General features: G+C 55.1%; 1 protein-coding gene across 1 annotated transcript in view; it reads right to left on the reverse strand.

Annotated features, from left to right (window-relative positions):
* Nucleotides 1–688: 688 nt before the first annotated feature.
* The window catches only part of WNT4 (Wnt family member 4), a 29978-nt gene continuing 10493 nt past the window's right edge, over nucleotides 689–20173 (reverse strand). The window contains exons 2-5 of the mRNA XM_075018020.1: nucleotides 7875–8110; nucleotides 3471–3602; nucleotides 2484–2626; nucleotides 689–2216 (exon numbers count right to left, since the gene is read on the reverse strand). Of these exons, the coding sequence (XP_074874121.1) occupies nucleotides 1749–2216; nucleotides 2484–2626; nucleotides 3471–3602; nucleotides 7875–8110 (979 nt within the window). The 3' untranslated portion in view covers nucleotides 689–1748. The remainder of the gene's footprint in view (nucleotides 2217–2483; nucleotides 2627–3470; nucleotides 3603–7874; nucleotides 8111–20173) is intronic.

A 20173-nucleotide genomic window follows, 5' to 3' on the forward strand; every position in this document is an offset into this window, starting at 1 on the left:
CTCAGCACAGAGGAAGAGCATTTATTGGGAGAGGAATGCAGCAGCAGCCCTGGGAACTGCTCCCACCTAGCTGGGTCCTGGCCACTCCTGCAGAACCAGGGAGGTATAATGTTCCCTTTGCCTACAATTGACCTAGGCTGCAGCTTCTCTGCTGCAACTCAAGTGACCCCAGGAGACACAAGTGAGCTTCAGGATAAGCTGCCTGGGGCCTCTCAGAGGTGTGGGGCAAACTTCCCTGGCAGGATCAGCAGAGGGAGGCTGGCCCCACTGGGCTCAGACCAGGGCCCATGCAGTAACGGCTGGGGTAGGGCTAGGGGCCCTCAGTGGTTCTGAGGCTGTGGAGGATGCGCAGAGCCCTGAGTGGTGAGAGCTTTGCTGGGACACAGTGTGGAGAGAGGAGCCCAGGGTAGTTCGAAGGCTGGGGCTGGGGCAGGAGCCCGCTGTGAGGCAAAAGCTGTGGTAAGGCAGAGGCAGCCCAAGGCAGAGGCAGGGTGGAGGTTGTGGGTGGGCCTGGCAGGCAGAGGCGCTCTTCCCTCTGAAATCAGTAGACACTAAGGTTGCAGTCCGGACGGGAAAGCTGCGAGGCCTCAGTGACCGTGCTGGAGATGCTGGGCTCAGGAATTTACTAGGGGAGAAGGCTGTGGAGGGGTGCGGGGGCCTGGGAAGTGCTCACAGACTTACTCATCAGCACAATTAGTTTTTCTTTTATTTCTAAGCAAGAAGATGCAACCACAAGAGGCATCAGAGGGGAGCGGGGAGAGCTGCCCAAGCCTTCAGGCTCCCCGGCGGTGGCACTGAACAATGAGAGCAGCTATTGGCCCTTGGAAGCAGGGTGACGGGGCGATGGACACCACCCTCACGTGCACATCTCGGGCCCTCATTTCAGCACCTTCGCGCCTGGCTCTGGCGGGGCTGTTAGCGAAACAGCTTCCCCCTTTGATGAAGTAGCTTCTGTGCAGCTGGGTCTCTGTTCCGCTGACTCCTGTGCAGACAGTTGCCCTCACCCCTTCCAGTGGCTTAGCCCCAATGGGAGAACCCAACCGCAGAACAACTGGAAGGGAAGGCAGGCGCCTGGGAACCGTAGCTCTGGTTTTGTCCTTCCTGACATTTTAACGTCTGCACGAAGATCTGTGGCCTGCAGCATCCGCTGGTCTCAGCACATCAGCAGCAGAGGTCGGTCCTGGCGACAGCGCAATACCCAGGGCAGCTGGGGGTACTCCTGGCTCTGTCCCCTCTCTTCTACCAGCATATGGTACAGAATAAGCCAGCAGGAGAACAAAGGCTCCTGGCACCTCAGGCCGGGCCTCTGGCTTGCTTTCAGTCTGAAGTGGCTTGTGATATAAAACACCAATATAAAAGTGCCTAACGCTAGGTGTGGTTTCAGTTTAAAATCTACACCACTTGAAACGCCCTGTCGGTCAGTCTGGGGGAGCCTGTCTGATGGAGGCAGGTGCTTGGGGGCTGGCACCACGAAGGTCCTTTGCCTGGCCCCGGCCTGCAGCAGCAGGGAGTGCACGCGTGACCCCACCAGCACACGCGGCTCGGGAGGCCTCTGGCTTCGGCAATAAATAAATCAGGCAGAAATACACCACTCATGTTGGGAACTTTAAATAGCTTTCTCTTGCACGCCTCGTCTTTGCGCAAGCCTCCCCTGGACGTGTCTGGGTCACCTCCTCCCGCCCTGGGGCGCCGGGCGGGGAGAGAAGGGGCACTTAGAGAGGGGCCGGATGGGAGCGACCATCCCAGCATCATCGGCACGCGTGCATTTCCACCACTCGGTGGCACTGTTTACATTTGACAAAGCAGCACCAGTGGAACTTGCAGCTGCACCTTTCCACCACTTCCACTTGGTCGGTGTGAAAGCCCCTTCCACAGCACATCAGCTCACAGCCATCGATCGCCTTGGAAGTCTTGTTGCACTGCCTGCCGCTGGTCCCCAGGACCCCATTCTTTAGGTCGTGGTCACAGAAGTCCGGGCTGGAGTCCAGGTAGACCAAGTCCTCGTCCGTGTGTGGTTTGAACTGAGAGTTTTTCGGCACCAGGACTTTAGTAGAGCCGATCTTCCTCTGCTCCACCTCTGTCGCCCCGTCGAATTTCTCCTTTAGCACGTTGCCCACTTTGCGGAAAGGTGGCATCGCTTTCCAGCAGGTCTTCACCTCGCAGGAGCCCGACACCCCGTGGCATTTACACTCCACCCGCATGTTGGTCAGGATCGCCTGAAAGAGCACGCAAGCAGAGAGAGAGCTATCGGCCGGCTGCCTGAGGCAGGTGCGCCCACTCCCGAGCACACCATGCAGCGCAGCAAGACCAGGGAATGTGATGCAAGTGGGTGGGCTCGGCCTCTGCCTCCTGGAGGTGAGAGGACAGGGCAGTGAGCACTGGTGTGCAGGAGCCGTTCGCACAGGGGATGAAGGGGACTGGAGTTTGGGCAGCAACCACAAGCCGAGACTGGAAGCTGCCCTGGTGTTCTGAGGAGCGATTACCTTCCTCCCAGCCTCATTATTGTGGAGGTTCATGAGCGCCCTGCTGGAGGAGGCACCTTTGCTTCTCTCTCGGACATCAACGAAAGACTGTGAGAAGGCCACGCCGTAGGCGATGTTATCGGAACAGCCAGACCACTGGAAGCCTAAAGCACAGCAGGGGTTGGCAGCAGAAATCAGGCTGCGGCAGAGCAGCAGGAAAGGGCAATCTGTCAGTTCTGCGGCCCGCCCTCTCCTCCAGTCCCCACCGTCTCGCTATGGAGGAGCTGGCCGCTTCTGGGTCCTCCCACCAAGGGCCTGTTTCCCTTTGAGGTCACACTGGACAGCTGCCCTCACCTCCTGCCTTCAGTGTCTACTGAGGAGGCTTCCTGGACCAGAGCTGCCACTGCGAAGACTGGCTCCCCCACTAGAACTTGGCCATCTATGCACACCTGGGGGCGGGGAATTACCAATGCACCTGCAAAGAGCCCCACAGGCAAACAATCGCTCCGAGGCGACCTCTGACGTTGTACACCTGTGGCACAAGGATGATGGATGATCTTTACCCCGCCTGTGGCTGGCCTGCCTGCCATGCCGCCCGGTGGGCTGTGGCCTTCCCTGAAGTCCCTCTGGTCCCTGGATTCTCATGGAAGTGGCTAGCTGTGCAGTTCTGTCTGAATGCTGGCTTAGCAGGAAGCGCGTGTGCTCTGCTTACCCTGCAGGGCTGGATCCCACCCCCGCCCCCGGAGCACCCAAGCAGAGCCGTGGCATGTGCTAACCAGACCCCCCCGCAGCGTTCGGCAGCGTGGCAGGCCTGGAGCAGTGGCACACCCAGCAGAAAATCACTCGAGGTCATCTGAAAACGAGGTGGTGGCCCGGGAGAGCCGATGTGCCTGAATGGCTGAAGTGTGACCTCCCCACCAGAAAGGGGCACATAGGGAGAGCCTGCCATGCGCCCGCAGGGCCTCGCGCAACCAGCCCCTCCACCCTTCCAGTCCCTGGAGGACTTACCCTGCGGACTGACACCGTGCACAGTCCGATCACAGCCACACTTCTCCAGCTCCCCGCTGCTGCAGGCCCGAGTCACTGCGAAGGCCACGCCTGCCGAGGAAATGGCGTACACAAAAGCTGCTTCCCGCGTCCCTGGGATGACAGTAACAGCGGGGCCTCGTGGGTAAAGACACAGGCACCGCAACAGAGGGCACTTCCCCGGCCAACCAGAGGTGCACCCACCACACTCTCAGGCATGCAAGCGCCCCACGGACAGTGCCGCCTGTCCAGACCCCTCCGCCCCTCACGTGGCCGTGGGGTGCAGAGGAGGCTGCAGGGTACTTGTACTTCGGGCTTACCTGAAGATCCCATGTCACACAAGGGGATATGAGCTGCATACCCCTCCCTGGGCCGAGCTGCAGAAATCCCTCGGCTGCCCCATGAGCCCTCTGTGCAGAGCCCAGCGCTGAGAGCTCGGGGTCCTGAGCCCCTGTCATCCCATGCAGAACCTCCCAGAAGCTCCTGTCCTACTCTCCCACACATACGCCCCACAGCTTGAATCCCTCCCACGCCCCTCCCACAAACACTTTCCAGAAACTAGCAGAGAGAATTTTTGGGACTAAACCACAGATGCCGACGGGGCTGGCCGACGTCTTCCCTCTCACCCCAAACCTGAGGCACAGACGTCCCCCGTCCCCCCGCTCAGACCCCTTCGCCCCAAAACCCAGCACAGGACACTGCTGCTCACTGATGCCTGAAGCCCAAGCCCTGCACAGAAATCCAACAGCTGGAAACCCTGACGCAGACCCAGAACTGAACTGCAGGCAGCTGCTCACTTTTCTTAGTAGCCAGTTGGAACCAGGCAACTGAAGCTCATTGCAAGCAGCTCAACTTGACCATGAGAATCAAAGAGAAGGGACACAGGAATTAAAATGGTGAGAGATCTTTTCATCACTTGGCACCCAATCTCCCAGAGCAGGCCACGTGGCGCCCTCCCACCCCACCCCCCAAGCATCTCCCCAGCAGCCCCGAGCAGGCTCACCCCCGGACAGCCCTGCAGAAGCTCCAGGACTCAATTTGCCCCGACGTTAAGGACCAGCGCAGAAGTGCAGCACCTAGCTAGCAGCCTGGGGCCGTGACGGAGACACGTCAGTGCTCCAAGAGCACAAAGAAGTAACGAGGCAGAAAAGCTAGTCCCCTGTGGCATGAAGGCACCATAGAGCAGCAGTCCTCAGCAAGGGGGCTGGGGCCCTGAGCAGGTTTCAAAGGGGGTCTGCCAAGCAGGGCTGGCTTTAGACAGAAAGTCAAAGCCCTGCCATGTGGGGCAGAAGCCCAGGGACCCAAACCTCGCCCCCTAGGCGGAAGCTGAAGCAACGTAGCTCTAAGGGGCCCACGGCGAGGTAGGGTTAATTGTCCCATTTGCTGTGCTAATGCTGGCCCTGGCTTTGGCAGAAAGCCAGCTCTTGTGGCCCAGGAGTTCTGTAAGAGTGGAGAACCCCCTGCCGGAGAGGGGCTCCTAGCCAGAACGGCTTTGCGCTAATCCCCTTCCGGCCTGTGCTGCGCAGGAAGGTCTGGGAGCTGGGCTGAAGCAGCTCATAGGACACAGGCACCCTAGGGCAGGTAGGTCTGCAGGATCTAGCCAGCCCCAGACAGGCCCAGCTCAGCAGGCCCACCCCCTACCCACCCAGTTCCTGCACTCAGAGCATCTCAGCTAGAGCCCCACTCCATCTTCTCCTCGAGCCCTCACATCCAAACCGCTTCCACTCCGACCGAACCCACACCCAGCAAACCCCACCCGGAGCTGCCTCTGCAGCCTAAGACGCTTCCTTCCCCCGACCAGCGCTAAGCAGCATCCCTGCACACGCCGTCCCAAAAACCCACTTGCAAAATCCTCCTGTGGCTCTGCTCCAGGCCCCAACCCCACGCCTCTGGGCTCAGCGCCCCTTTCCCGCGGCTCTTTCCGGTTACCAGAATGGTTCCCGCACTTCGAGGAAGCAGTTATTTGGGAACGTCAAACCTCTAGCGGGGGAGAAAGCAAACAAGCAGGCCACATGGCCAGGTTGCTGCTGGCTGCTTGCCTGTGCCAGCAGAGACAGGCCTGTGTGAAAGCAGTCACAGAAGAGGGAGCTTCCGCTCCTGCCCCCGGAAAGGTGCATGTCTGAGGTGTGCAAGGGCTCTGTGGCCTTTCACTCCCACTGATAGTGTCTCTCTGCTTGTGTGCGATGACTGTGGGTTTGCGGTTGTCAATTAAGTCTTGCAAACACACAATTCCCTGGCTCCTGTCGCGCTCCGAAGCCAAGGCAGCCAGAACATAACAGGCCCCTCTGTCTCACAACATGTCCCGTAGGCTGAAGGGATCTGCATTTAAAGTCCCGGCGATGCTACTCGGACGCTTGGGGCAGGAGGCCCAGGGTCACTTCCATGGCAGCTGGAATACACTTCTCGTGGACAGAGGCTTGCCCTGCACCTCTCAAGCCCTGGCTCGCAACTGACTGCTCCCACTAAGGGGAGCTACTTTGGTGGTCGCAGGCAGCAAGCTGGCCTGCGCAGCAGTGGCTGGTTAGTGCCCAGCCAGCATGGGACTGAATCACCTCCAAGTTAATCGAGGTTAATAGTAGGATCATGTTGGTTGGTTTGTTCTGTGGCTGTCTAGAAAGAGACGACTTCAGTTTCTGGTATTTCTGGTATTTCCAGTCCTGAACCTTCACAGGCACAAACCTTCACCCCCAGGCCGTGGCAAGCAAAGTCAAACAAGGAGCTGAGGCTTGACTGGGGGAGGCTGGGCCCCCGGTCCTGGTACCTCGGAGCAGAGAGAGCCTGGAGCTTCCGAGACCAGGGGACAGCAGGAGCCACCTCAGAGAAGAGGACGCCAGGAGCTAATCTAACCCACAGAGCAATCCCCCGAGGGAAGGGGGACACTGGAGATGCCTCTGGGAGCCTGTGGGCCAGGAGAGGGACATCTGAGCAAGGGGAAGTCACTGCACCTCCCTTGGCCATCGACACTAGACCTGCCCTCAGGAAAGGGCCACAAGGCTCTGGAAACAGGCCCTGTCAGGCAGCCCTGGCCAGAGCTCACCACTCATCCCGAGCTCAGCCGCAGCGCAGCTACGCAACCCCCTGCTGCTCTAGTCCTGGTCCCAGGCACTGGGGTGCTCATTTCCACCAGCTACAGCTAACTGGGGCACTGCCAAGCTGCTGCTGCGCGGCCCAGGGAACAGTGGAGAGCACAGCGCATGGGAGAGGGGCCAGGAAGAGGTACGGTGAGGCTGGGCCTTGGGAGAGGGGGCAGAGTTGGGGTGCAGGACCCCTAATCCGTGCCTATGGTCCTGGCCGTCTCCTGCCCTGCCACCCCCGGTGCTCTGCTCCTGCGCCTCGATACGGACATGCCTCCCTCCTCTCTGCTCTAGTCCCTCAGCCCTACGGTTTACCCCCTCCCTGCTTTACGGGCACAGCGTTGCCATGGAGTCACACAATGCTCCCAGAGGTTGGGCTGGAGAGAACTTCATTAAGATAGATGGCTCTGGGCCTCCCTAGCTGCTGTGCCGGAGAGCCGTGAGGTTCTTTCTGCTCTCAGGCAGCAGACGGCAACCTCCCCAGGGCTCACCCCAGCCCTCCTCACTCCGGAGTCATAAAGGGCCCAGCTGCACCTGCTGACAGGTCTACCTTATGGCCGATTCACGGACCAGAGAAGAGCCCAAAGAGCTGAAGTACCCACTGGCGCTCCGCGCCCTGGCAAGAGGAAGCTTCTTGGTGAGGCAGATACAGCTGCAGAGCTACTCAAGTAGCTTTACAGGGCCAGTTCCAGCTCACACCCCCTGCACAACAGAGCTCAGCCTCCAGCCCTGTGCTCTGACCTGCAGCCAGGATCTGCAGCACCAGGCAGGGGATGGGGGTTCACCACAGCAATGCAGACAGTTGCTCAGGAACTGGGCAAGCTTAAAAAATGCCCCAGCAAACCCACCCGTTCGGGTGCATGTAGGGGAGCTGCAGGACCAGGCGGTAACATGCATTAGGACCCTCCCGCCTACATCCTCCACAGCCATCGGAGCCAGTCCAGGAGCTGCAAACAGGGCCTGCACCGGAGCACCATGGCTGCACTACTTGGCAGTCCCTGTGGCGGCTGCTTGCTGCCTCCAACCTGCGGCGAAACGGAGGCGTTGCCTCTTGCGTGTCCTTCTCCTGGGAGAGCAAACACGTTGCCCCCCATAACACGGGTGCAGGGCAGGGAGCAGTAGGATTCGGGGCTGAAGAGAAAGGACGGCCTTGGGCAGCTCTGACGCTGCAATGCCCACGCGCGCCCTGCCGGAGCCGACAGAGGGCTGCCCTTGCCCCGAGCTGTGCCACTGCTCCGGCCCCAGCTGGACACTCGTTAGCTCCCCTTACGTTCTCTCCCTTTCCCACCCCCGGGAGGAGGGGACCTCTCACCTTGCGTCACCACCTTGCCGAAGACAGGCAGGGTGTCCAGCGTGGAGCAGTTCCAGCGCCGGCTGCGGAACTGGTGCTGACACTCCTCGATGGCCAGCTGGGCTCCCCGGCGCACCGAGTCCATCACCTCCAAGTTCCTCTTGCAGATCTGCACTTGGCGCTGGATTAACCCTTTCAGCTTCTCGCAGGTCTCCTCCTCCGAGATGCTCCCCACCGAGGACAGCTTTGCCAGGTACCTGTCAGCACACCCGCCAAAAGCGGTCAGAGCTGCTTGTTGGGCAGGAGCCAGAACCGTCCCCGCCTCTGCCCGGGAAAGGCTGCCCCTTCCGTCCCCTCCCCGGCAGCTGCGCGGATTCCGGGACAGCCTTGGTGCAGACCCCCAAAGCCCTGAGACCAGAAGACCCCTGGCCCGGGTAGTGACAACCTGTGAGGCTGGTGAGGTCTCCACCACCTCCCTCCCTTCCTGGATGAAGACACAAGCCACCCTCCCCTCCTCCTTCCTCCCGAGAGCTGGAAGCAGGCGCCTGACTGCGTCCCTCTGCATCCTCGGGCTGGCTCCGACGATGCGGCAGAACGGCCTTTCTGCGTCGGGCCAGACGTGACTAACGCCAGGGGGAGAACGTGGCCCCTGTGCCCGGACACAGCCTGGAAGGCTTTTCCCCACCTCTCAGCAGGGCGGCTGCTCGACATCTCCGCTCTGCTGCCTGGCATGGAGGGGGATATTCTCAGCATGTTCTGAATATGCCCTGTCAGGTCTCCCGAGCACCAGCACATCCGAGTGCAACTAGGAAAAGCCAGAGGTCTCTCGAGTCAGCCAAAGCAATCAGTGCAGGAGCTCGCCTGCCAGCAGCAGCTGCCACACTGCTCCCTCAGCGCCGGCTGTGTTCTCCTCACGACAGCCATTGCCCGCAAACCACTTCCCTCCCCAGTCCTGCTTTTAGCTCCCCTGCCACCCTCGCAAGGGGATCCAGCCCTGGGGATGGTGGGGGGGCTGCCAGACCCACCTTTGTGGGAGGTTCCAGCCCTGGGGGTGGTGGTTGTGGGTTGCCAGACCCACCTTCGCGGGGGGTTCCAGCCCTGGGGGTGGTGGGGGGGCAGGGGCTGCCAAACCCACCTCTGTGGGAGGGTTCCAGCCCTGGGGGTGGTGGTTGGGGGCTGCCAGACCCACCTTCTTGGGGGGTTCCAGCCCTGGGGGCAGTGGTGGGGGCAGGGGCTGCCAGACCCACCTTCTTGGGGGGGTTCCAGCCCTGGGGGCGGTGGTGGGGGCAGGGGCTGCCAGACCCACCTTCTTGGAGGGGTTCCAGCCCTGGGGGCGGTGGTGGGGGCAGGGGCTGCCAGACCCACCTTCGTGGGGGGGGGTTCCAGCCCTGGGGGTGGTGATTGGGGGCTGCCAGACGCACCTTTGTTGGGGGTTCCAGCCCTGGGGATGGTGGTGGTGGGGGCGGGGGCTGCCAGACCCACCTTTGTGGGGGGTTCCAGCCCTGGGGGTGCTGGTGGTGATGGCAGAGCTGCTGGGTCTTTCACCACTCCGATTCCAGTGGACATGAAGGGGCAGGCTGCGGCCAGGAGCCCATCATGGGCAAAGCACCTTGATACTGGCCCCTTCCAGGTTCCCCGACACAAACCCAGCCTCATGGGCTCATCAGCCTGAGAAGGCAGCTGCCTTTGCTTCCTGCCCACCCTGGGCCCCACAGGCTGCACGGAGGCTGTGTCACGGCCTGGCTCAGGGACGGCTCGGTGACAGCGTTTGGGGAAGGGTTGCACACCCCCGCGACCCAGACGTACAGCGACGTTTCCCCCTGCCTTGCTCCAGGCCCATCCCCTCTCCGGAGATCCCGGCAGGCGGTGGGCTTACTCCCCAAGTGGGGATGGGATGGACTGACCCTAATGTTACCACAGGTGTCCAAAGCGTGACCCCACGGCCGCTCCCTGGGCTCCCCCACGCTCAGGAGAGAAGGGTGAACACCTGCTCTTGGACTCAGGATGGTGGGTTCTGATGATCCCAGCTCTGCTCAGCCCAGGAAGGGGAGGGAGTTACCTGCTTCCTGAAGGACCGTTATTTTACCCTCATCCCTATGCCCATTCTCTTGCCCTAACATTTGGATCTGCTCAGCCATGACTTCTAAGTAGCTCGGTATGTGGGTATATGATCCACACAGGAATCTGACTAATCCCAGACCCTCTGCACCTGTGTGCCTACCAGAGCAGATTCAGCCAGGCACCCCCTCGGGCAGCTAACCTCAGCGCTCTCCAGTCTGCAGCTCCTGGCTCCAGCTACCATGCTTGAGATGGCGTTGCCAGGAAAGTGCTGCATTTCCTTTCGTGGTACGGGGCTCCCACAGCTTAGGGCAGAGTTCCAGACAAGTTAAAATCCCTGAAACGGGAGTTGGGACTAAATATGTATCAACAAGTGTGGGGGGAAGTCCTGAGTACCATTCAGTGCTTGGATAGGCAGTTTAAAGGCACCCAGGAAACAGCAGCTGGCCAGAAGAATTCGAAGACATGCTTTCAATAGGAAGCTAATGAGACACAGGAACATGTGCAGTGCTTTGCTGCCAGTCACTCTTTTACAACCATAACCTCAGCTAAAGCTCCTGTGCAAGAATGTGCCTTCTTCCAAAGACAGTTCCTTGCTTCTGTAGAAGTGGCTCAGTAGCTCCTTAATGCGTATTATCAACTTAGAAATTCTCCAGCCGCCAAACCTAGCATTGCTGCCTTTGTCAGAGCCTCGCCTCCTCCCACCAAGCCAGCATCCTGTGACGTCTTTAGCAGGCTACAGTGCTGGGAGGGACGTCTGCTATTCCCATGCAATGCTGACTGCTGTTTCAAGAAGATGACAGCAGATACGGCATCACTTCTGAAGAGACATAAGCTTCCCTGGAACCCCCACCTCCCACGGCCCTGAGGTCAGGAAGAATTATTCCTGTTTTACAGACACACAGAGCCACAGCGCAGGTATGACACTCGCGCAATGAGTGTGCAGATTGGTGGAGAAGGCACAGGCACAAGAGTCAGGAAAACTGGCTTCTAACTGGAGCACCACCTCCATGCCAGATGTCTGCACCCTGGTTTTCTCCCCTATGCCAAGGCCACAAAGCTGGGTATGGAACTCCTGCTCCTACACCACCCCAGGAAAATGTTCTCCTTTGCCTGTATTTAGGCCATGCTCTCACACAGTGTGTTGGGCACCTCCTAGTGACTTAGAAAAACCCTCTGAATTAACTCTTCCCCCAGCCGTGCAGCCAGCATCAGTGATGCTTCAGCAACTGGTCTGAATACAGCCGAGCTGGCCAGAGAAAGCGGCTGGCGCAGGTGAAGCAGCTGTCGGAGCAGCCCTGTTTGGCACGCGAGGCAACACTGTTTAGCACATGGGAGAGGAGAAAAGACCCAATGTTCCTTCTAGCTCAGCAAACTTCTCCAGGCGCTGGAGAGTTCGAATTCAAAGCTGTGCCGGGAGACAAGCGGGACGCAGCCCTTTCAAAGTGTTCCAAGGAGATGCGCCTGATAAGAGGCTTCCCAGACACAGAGTTATGACTGTCTAAGAAGATAAGATGAGGAGCACCCTGAGCAAGTGAAGTGCCTCCCTCACCGAGAGAGGAGCTGCTAACCTGATGCACAAGAGACACAGGCTGGGAGACACCGTCCACAATACCCAGAGCAACTCCCGCCCCAACTGAGACCAGCCACAGGCTTCTACCTCTGCTGGCCACATCTACGCATCCCTCCCTTGGTGCCGTTCAGGGGTGCTCCATACATGAATATTCCCCTGGCCCCATCCACAGCCTAGAAACCCACCACTGCTGGCTGCAGCACAGTCAGACTGCCATTGTCCCATGGACCTACTCTATGCCAGGATGGCCTCACCTCTGATCACACAAAACCGGCTTTCCAAATGCCCTGCCTGCGTGGTGCCTTCGGAGACCTCACTGTAGCACCAGATCTGTGGCTGAAGGAGTCCAGCCAGGTCAGTGACATAACAGAAACCCTTGCCAAAGCGCAGAACAGTCCCCAGGAAGCCAGCCAGAGAGACTGAAGAGAGAAACGTGAAAACACATCTTCCTCTCTTTGGAAGGAGGAGAACGATGAAGTGTGGTGCTTTGAATTACTGCCTTAGACAGCCCACGAGGGGCCTCTTGGAAGCCAAGGAGAAGGTCTGTGGGCAAGAGGCAGAGCTCTTCTTTCTATAATGTCAAACTAGTGTCCTGAATCACATCATACATCCCTGGCAGCTGCATGTCACACGGGCTTATGGCCTGTAACCATGCCCTTGGTCACTGGTGCGCACAGCTCAGTCATTGGGGGCCTCACCTTAGGGGAAGCAACTTCCCATGAGGAGAACAAACCCAGGGAAGGAGTTTCTGGAATCACTTGTTTCCTGTCAGGACTGGGCTCTGTGGGGTCACAGCAGAGCAATGTTCAGGGGCCCCAGGAAAGCAGCCATAAGTAGTAGCATGTTGCAGCTCGGAGATGGGGAGGTTGTGCACGCTAGACTGTTTGATCTGGGGATGCTGCCTTAATTCACGTCCCTATCTCTGCAAGCTCTTCTGATCTTCCTGGCCTCCCCTGCTTTGACTCCATCTTGACCTGCTCTCCAGCCTCCCTCTCCAGTGTAAATAACATGATGCTCTTCAGCTCTCACTGCCTTCCCCCCTCTGTGCCTTTGTATCAGAGAGTTGCTTTTCCTCTGCCCGTAGCACACGGGGGTGGTCTCCTGGCATTCCTTCTCAGTCCACCCCCCTCTTATCTTCTGCACACAGAGTGCGGCCATTGCAAAGAAAGCCATGCCCCAGCAGCTGGGCCGCTGGTGGACCGGGGCAGGTTACGTGCTGCCTTCTGGAATCTGGCAGTGAGGCCAAGGGGCCATTTGGTGCCACCACACTAGACAAGAACTGCAGAGGCCTGTGACGGCTGATGGGCAATTACTACAGTCACAGAATCATAGAATCCCAGGGCTGGAAGGGACCTCAGGAGGTCATCTAGTCCAGCCCCCTGCCTAAAGCAGGATCAACCCCAACTAAATCATCCCAGCCAGGACCATGTCAAGCCAGGACTTAAAAGCCTCTAGGGAGAGGAGATATTATGCAGCCAGCATGCAAAAGCACCAGGAAACAGCTATGGCTTTACACAGACAAAGCTGAATGAGCGATGCTGGCTTTGGCACAGGTACCTGCCTCCGAGGAGAAAACAGGTGTAGCTCACTCTTCTTCTCCTGGTCCTTGGCGGACACAGGTTAGGAGGGGAAACAGATAAATACCTCTCTTCCTTCTTGCCTTTAGCAGAAGAGGGCAGCCCCCCCCGCCATCTCTGGGGCTCTTGTCAGCACATGTTCTCATGATCACAAGGCCCCAGGTTTCATGTCTACATTTTTGGGGGGATCAGCCCTCTTGTTCCAGTAGAGGCTACAGAGCATTTTCAAACCATTTTAAGGTGGGGACCCAAGCAACCCTAGGCTGAGGCACAGCTTCATCACTTCCCCTCACTGTGACCATGGAAATGAAATAAACCATCCAGTCCTTGCATTCTGCATGACCACTTTCCACCCTCATTCCAAGTACCGGTTCAATCTCTTTAGCTTGGCACTCTCTCATCCGGTAGCATCTGTATAATCCAGCATGATTTTAGTCAGCTGGATGACCCCTTACTATGGATGTGGCCAAGTTTCCCATAAAGTTTGTTTACAGCCACCAGTCCTGGCTCTCAGTGTTCTGTGCTGTTATTGAGCTCTAATTTACCCCTAAGCGTCTTCTAAGAGCCCAGTAAGCAGTGGAAATGTTGGCAATGCTGCTAGAGAATATTGACCTCCCATGGTCCAGCAAGTTCTCTCATTCAGCACCAGTCATGTCTCGAAGGTGCTGGACAAGAGAGGTTCAACCTGTAGTGCCTTACCTAATGTGCAGGATTGTGCCTGGACAACCCGCCTTGCAGTCTTTTCTACAATACAGTTGCTTTTGCTGCTAATAGCTGTCTTTGAGATGCTGTAGAATTTTTCTTCCTTTGCTGTAGCCTCATTCTCCTACTGTCTTCCAATTCAACTCCAGTTGCACTGGCCCACCAATTCTCAAGTCTATTAGGATATTTTCAAGATGCTGGCCTCCTAACCCTGGCATGCAACTGTACTGGAAACTGCTGGGCCATGAACGAGCACATCTTCAGAGAAAAAGAGGCAGTGTACTCATTGATGGCTACCTCCTAACGCCTTCAGAGAAGCCCTCTGCTTAGAAGGCCATTTCGGGCAGCAAACCCACAACTAAGAAACCCTGTTGAGATGGAAGGACTGGATAGTTGTAGGCTTGTCAGCCTGACAGTCTCAAGCGAGATAGTGGAGCGGCTGATATTGGACACGACTACTAAGGAATTAAAGGAGACTAATGCAATTAATGCAAATCAGCATGGGTGTGTAGAAAACAGATCCTGTCAAATTAACAAATAATCTCTTGTTAATAAAATGAAATTACAAGGATGATTGCTAAAGGTAACAGTACTGCTGTGACAGACTTTTGAGGGCGTTTGACTTGGTATTGCACGGCATTTTGATTATAAAAGTAGAACAATATCACATGAACATTAAATAGATTAAAAACGGGGTAAGTAACATGTCACAGTATCTAACTGTAAGGCTACGTCTACACGTGCAGCCAACATCGAAATAGTCTATTTCGATGAATAACGTCTACACGTCCTCCAGGGCCAGCAACGTCGATGTTCAACTTCGACGTTGCTCAGCCCAACATCGAAATAGGCGCAGCGAGGGAACGTCTACACGTCAAAGTAGCACACATCGAAATAGGGATGCCAGGCACAGCTGCAGACAGGGTCACAGGGCGGACTCAACAGCAAGCCGCTCCCTTAAAGGGCCCCTCCCAGACACAGTTGCACTAAACAACACAAGATCCACAGAGCTGACAACTGGTTGCAGACCCTGTGCCTGCAGCATAGATCCCCAGCTGCCGCAGAAGCAGCCAGAAGCCCTGGGCTAAGGGCTGCTGCCCACGGTGACCATAGAGCCCCGCAGGGGCTGGAGAGAGAGCATCTCTCAACCCCCCAGCTGATGGCCGCCATGGAGGACCCAGCACTTTCGACGTTGCGGGACGCGGATCGTCTACACGGTCCCTACTTCGACGTTGAACGTTGAAGTAGGGCGCTATTCCTATCTCCTCATGAGGTTAGCGACTTCGACGTCTCGCCGCCTAACGTCGAAGTTAACTTCGAAATAGCGCCCGACGCGTGTAGACGCAACGGGCGCTATTTCGAAGTTGGTGCTGCTACTTCGAAGTAGCGTGCACGTGTAGACGCAGCTCAGATGTGCAATCATCATTGAGCAGGTGTGTTTCCAGTGGGGTCCCAAGGGGATCGGTTTGTGGCCCTGCCCTATTATATATTTGTTTATCGAAGACCTGCAAGAAGATATAAAATTGTCAATGATAAAGTCTGTGGATGACACAAATTAGAGGACTGGTAATAAATGAAGATGCCAGGTCACTGATTCAGAGCAAGCCAGGTTGTTTGGCAAATGGAGCACAAGCAAACAAGCAGTGTCTGTTTTAATATAGCTAAATGCAAATCTAGGAATAAAGCATGCAGGCCATACTTCCAGGATGGGGACTCTGTTCAGGAAAGCAGTGGCTCAAAAAGATTTGGGGGCTGTGATGGCCAGTTCGCTGGATCTGAGCTCCCCATGTGGTGCTTCAGTCAGCGTGATTCAGGGATGCATGAAGAGGGGAATCATAAGTAGCTAGAGAGATTATTTTACCTCTGGATTTGGTACCAGTGAGATGGCTGCTGGAATCCTGTGTCCAGTTCTGGTGCCTACAACTCAAGATGAATGTTGACAAATTGGAGAGGGGTCAGAGAAGAGCCACGAGAATGAACAAAGTATGAGAAAACCTGCCTCAGAGTGACAGAGCCAAAGTTTTAGAAAGAGACGATTAATGGGGATTGGATGAATCTGTACAAGTGCCTGACATGGAGAACAGATATCGCACAACGGCTCTTCAGTCAAGCAGAGTATAACACATTCCAAAGGTTGGAAGCTGAAGCCAGACACATTCAGACTGGATATAAGGTGCACATTTGTAACTGTGAGAAAAGATGCTGGAATGAGGGGCACAGCATCTCCAGGCTTGACGTGGTTTCCATTATAGGCAGGGTTTACAATTTGATTTGGTGGCTCTCAGCACCAGCACTGCACAAATTGTTTCAGCTCCCTGACTGTGTGTAACAAATGGCCAAGGGTCATGGTGCATCCTCCATCACTGACAATTCTAAAACCAAGTCTGGGGGCTTTTCTATAAGATCTGCTCTAAAAATTATTATGGAGCTGTTCTCAGGCCTGTGTTATACATCAAGCTGAGCTAAATGATCATAATTGTCCCTTCAGGCCTTGAAATCTATGAATTTCCTTTCCAGTAAGAAGTGTCTAGGGCAGGTCTGTTACTCAATGAGAGAGAAAAACAACAGAAAGTGTGGAAATGTGGAAATGACAGAGGTGGTTAATGACATCTTTATTTCGGTTTTCACCAAGAAGGTAGTTGGTGATTGAACACCAAAGACGTCTAACCATGTCTAACGCTAACAGTGAATACCAGTGAACATGGGGTCAGTTCCGAAGCTAAAATGGGAAAAGAAAAACTTAAAATTACTTAGACAAGTTAGATGTGTTCACGTCACCAGGGCCTGACAAAATGGACCCTAGACTACTCAGGGGGTTGACTAATGAGATATTAGCTGAGTCATTAGCTATTATCTGCGAAAAGTCATGGAAGATGAGAGAGGTTGCAGAGGACTGGGAAAGGGCAAATACAGTGATCATCTATGAAAAGAGGAATAAGGATAAACCAGGAAACTACAAACCAATCAGCTTAACTTCATTAGCTTTCCCAGTGCAGAAGCAAATAATTAAGGAATCCATTTGCAAACATCTGGAAGATAATAAGGTGATGACTAACAGTCAGACCAAACCATGTCAAACCAACCTGATAGCTTTCTTTGATAAGGCAACAAGCCTTGTGGAGGCGGAGTGTGGTGGTGGGGAGCAGGAGATGCAGTATACTTAGACATTAGGCTCTCTCATTAATACACTAGGGAGGCTATTATAAGGTGGGGGCACAACTAGTGGGATAACCATTCCCAGAAAGTAGTTGTCAATGGTTCACAGTTAGGGGGCAAGGGCACCAGTGAGATTCCACATGGGTCAGTTTTGGAGCCAGTTGTGTTCAACATCTTCATCTGTGATATAGACAATTCCACAGAAAGTGCGCTTCTCATGTTTACAAGCTGGGAGGGATGGCCAGTGTTTTGGAAGGTAGGATTATAATTCAAAATTATCTGGACAAGAGAAATGGCCTGAGGTAAATAGCATGAAAGTCATTAAAGACAAATGCAAAGTACTCCACTTTAGAAGGAACAATCAGTTTCACACATGCAAAACGAGAAATGACTGCCTAGGAAGGAGCCCTGCAGAAAGGGATCTCAGGGTCTTCATGGACCACAAGCTACATAGGAGTCAATTGTGTGAAACTGTTCCACAAAATGCAAACATAATTCTGGGATGTATTAACAGGAATGTTGTAAGCGAGATATGAGGCGTAATTCTTCTGCTCTTCCCCACGCTGAATAGGCCTCAACTGGGTTATTGCAACCAGTTCTGGTCACCCCATTTCAGGAAAGATGTGGACAAGCTTGAGAAGGTCCATGTGAAAGGTCTAGAAAGCAAGGAGCAATCAGCTGAACTTGCAGCAAGGGAGGTTTAAGTTGGACATTAGGAAAAAATTCCTGTCCACCAGAAAATCTCCGTGCTACGGGCCAGAACCTCCAAGCCTTGGGTTTTTTTTTCTGTCCTGCTTTGTGATAGTCCATAACAAAACTTGGCTTTCACTTGTGTGTGGGCTCCAGCTGATTCTTCTGTGGGCCAGTGGCTCCAAACACCTGACCTAGGGTGCATCTCACAATTTAAATATGCCTGTGACTCATCCCTCTGCAGTCACTTTGTTTGCAGCACTGCAAGATCCTTCCTAACTCCAAGGCTCTTTTAAAAATTAATTTTGTTTTTATTTAAAATATACCCAAGAATAATAGCAACTTCAGGGGAAAAAGATTCCTGGAACAAGAACAAGACAGAGAAAGCCCTGCGGGAGGGCAGATTAAGCAGGAATCAAGGGAGATGTTTTCCCTGTAGCGCGAAACACAGACGTTTGAGTCACTGGGGTATTCCCTAAACACGGAGATCAGGGAAGACGTAGGAAGTACCTTAGAGAGAAGAAGTGATTTGAATTTTTAAACAATTCTCCTTTGGGTGTGTTGGTGTCTCTAACGTTCTTTGTTTGTGACCGTTCTAGAGACCAAGAAGGAGGCCATCTCCGTGACTGTAATGCCACCATGCTTCATTGACAGAAGCATACCAACGAGCCTGAGGGAGCTTGGAAGAGCCACAAAGATTAGCAGGAGGGTGGATGAAGTTAGGAAAGAGTCCGAGCGAAATACACAATCTATACCTTGGTTTAGAATTCAAAAATGAGTTTGACAGACATTCCAAGAGCAAGGTTAGTTAGGCTAGTGCTTGGAGCGTGCAAGGAGACCAGGCTGCCAGAACTTTTTAAAAGCCTGGGCAAAACGCTAGTGAGTGTACAGTGGAAAGCACTGACTGGTCTTAGATAGTGCCTCGGATTGTTATCTGCTTTAATTGTTCTGGTTTCCTTGACTCAGATACCTTCACCAGTTACTGCCCAAGCCCCATCCTTCAGGGTCTGCAAAATGCTAAACATTGCCGGTTCCAATCTCCCATGGGTGCACAACAGGCTGCCCCACTGCCAGACTGGTTCTCTCTGGCCAAAGCACAACAGCTGCCCCCTTTGCTAATGGTGGGTGTTACACTGACTACGTGTCCTTTCCTCAACACAGATGCTCTCTTACCCTCCCGGACATCCTGTCACACTGCTGTCAAAGGCCGAGGCACTCTCCTCAGGACCAGTTCAAACCGTCTCTTTCCCCTTCTTTGTGTGAGTTTTCAAAGTGAAATTCACAGGGGCAGTTAGGATCAGGTAGTCTGGCCTCCTGTACAGTGCAGGCCAGAGAACTTCACACTGAGCACTCCTCTGGAAAGCCCAGGCCTTCTGCTCTAGCTCCATGGGATATTAGACAAAGTGAGGGAGATTCCACAGCACTGAGAGCTAAGCTAGCCCAATGGTTAATCACCATCCCTGTTATAGATCTGTCCCTACCGCCAATCTGAACCCATTTTGCTTCAGCTTCCAGCCACCGGAGCTTGTTTGCTAGATGCAAAAGGCCTTCGCCATCAGAAGCCTTCTCCCCATGTGCCTACATCCTGCCCAGGTCACCCCAGACCCTGCCGTTGGCGAACCTCCATAGACAGAGCTTCAGGCTCAGGCCGTGACTGAGCCGCGGCACAGAGAACGCAGGAGCCCGAGGACTGCACGGCCGCTGGCCGCCGTGGGGAGCAGCAGCAGCACCTGGGAGCAGGGAGGGGTTTGTGCCTCAGGGATGAGGCCCCATGAAATGTGGGGGAGAGACCAGGACCTCAGCCCCTGGAATCAAAGGAGCAGTGACAGTGACCCTTTCCAGAGTGAAGTACAGGACCTGAGAAGGGAACCCCTCACTTCCCCTGGTTTCCTGATCGGATTCTGACAGTGGAGAGAGGCAGAGGAGAGGGTCCTTGTGAACAGCTGGAGAGCCCACAAGTGCATTCGGCACATTCTTTAGGCGTGTTCATGGGCTCCCCCACTGCCATACAGAGCATCACTGCCACTGCCCGTCAGCCACGCCACACACCTCCAACGTCCATCAGCCCGCACAGGAACTCTGCTGTGCGGTAGCAGTAAGTGCCTTGCCCAATACGCAGCACGTTGCAATATCTCCATGCTACTGTGCAGCTATAACACGTCAGGCACTAACACAATTGAGCAACTCTGGGTTAGCGCAAGCAATTGCGTTTGGTGCCAGAGCCTGGAGGACAAAACACAGGGATCTGTCAGAGGGGGATACAATACATCAAGCATCTGCCTAAGGTTTTGCAGGTAAGTCTGGGAGCTTTTGCCCATGGCCATAGGTGCCCTTGGCCTCTGTGGTAGCACCACACTGTGAAGCGTTCTGCCCAGGCAGACCATATGCCACGTCCCCAGAGTCAGATGTTTTGCTCTACTTATTAAACTGAAATAATCCCTGAATCTGCCTAACTGTTTGAGGCATTGGACTGGGATTTGTCTCTACCTCAATCTTCTTGTCACATCAGCCACACATCTGTTCTTCTTCACTCTTGCACTGTGCTTTGCCTCTCCCAAAGCCAT

The sequence above is a fragment of the Carettochelys insculpta genome, chromosome 23 (assembly GCF_033958435.1).
Source record: "Carettochelys insculpta isolate YL-2023 chromosome 23, ASM3395843v1, whole genome shotgun sequence".
Taxonomy (NCBI): Eukaryota; Metazoa; Chordata; order Testudines; family Carettochelyidae; genus Carettochelys; species Carettochelys insculpta.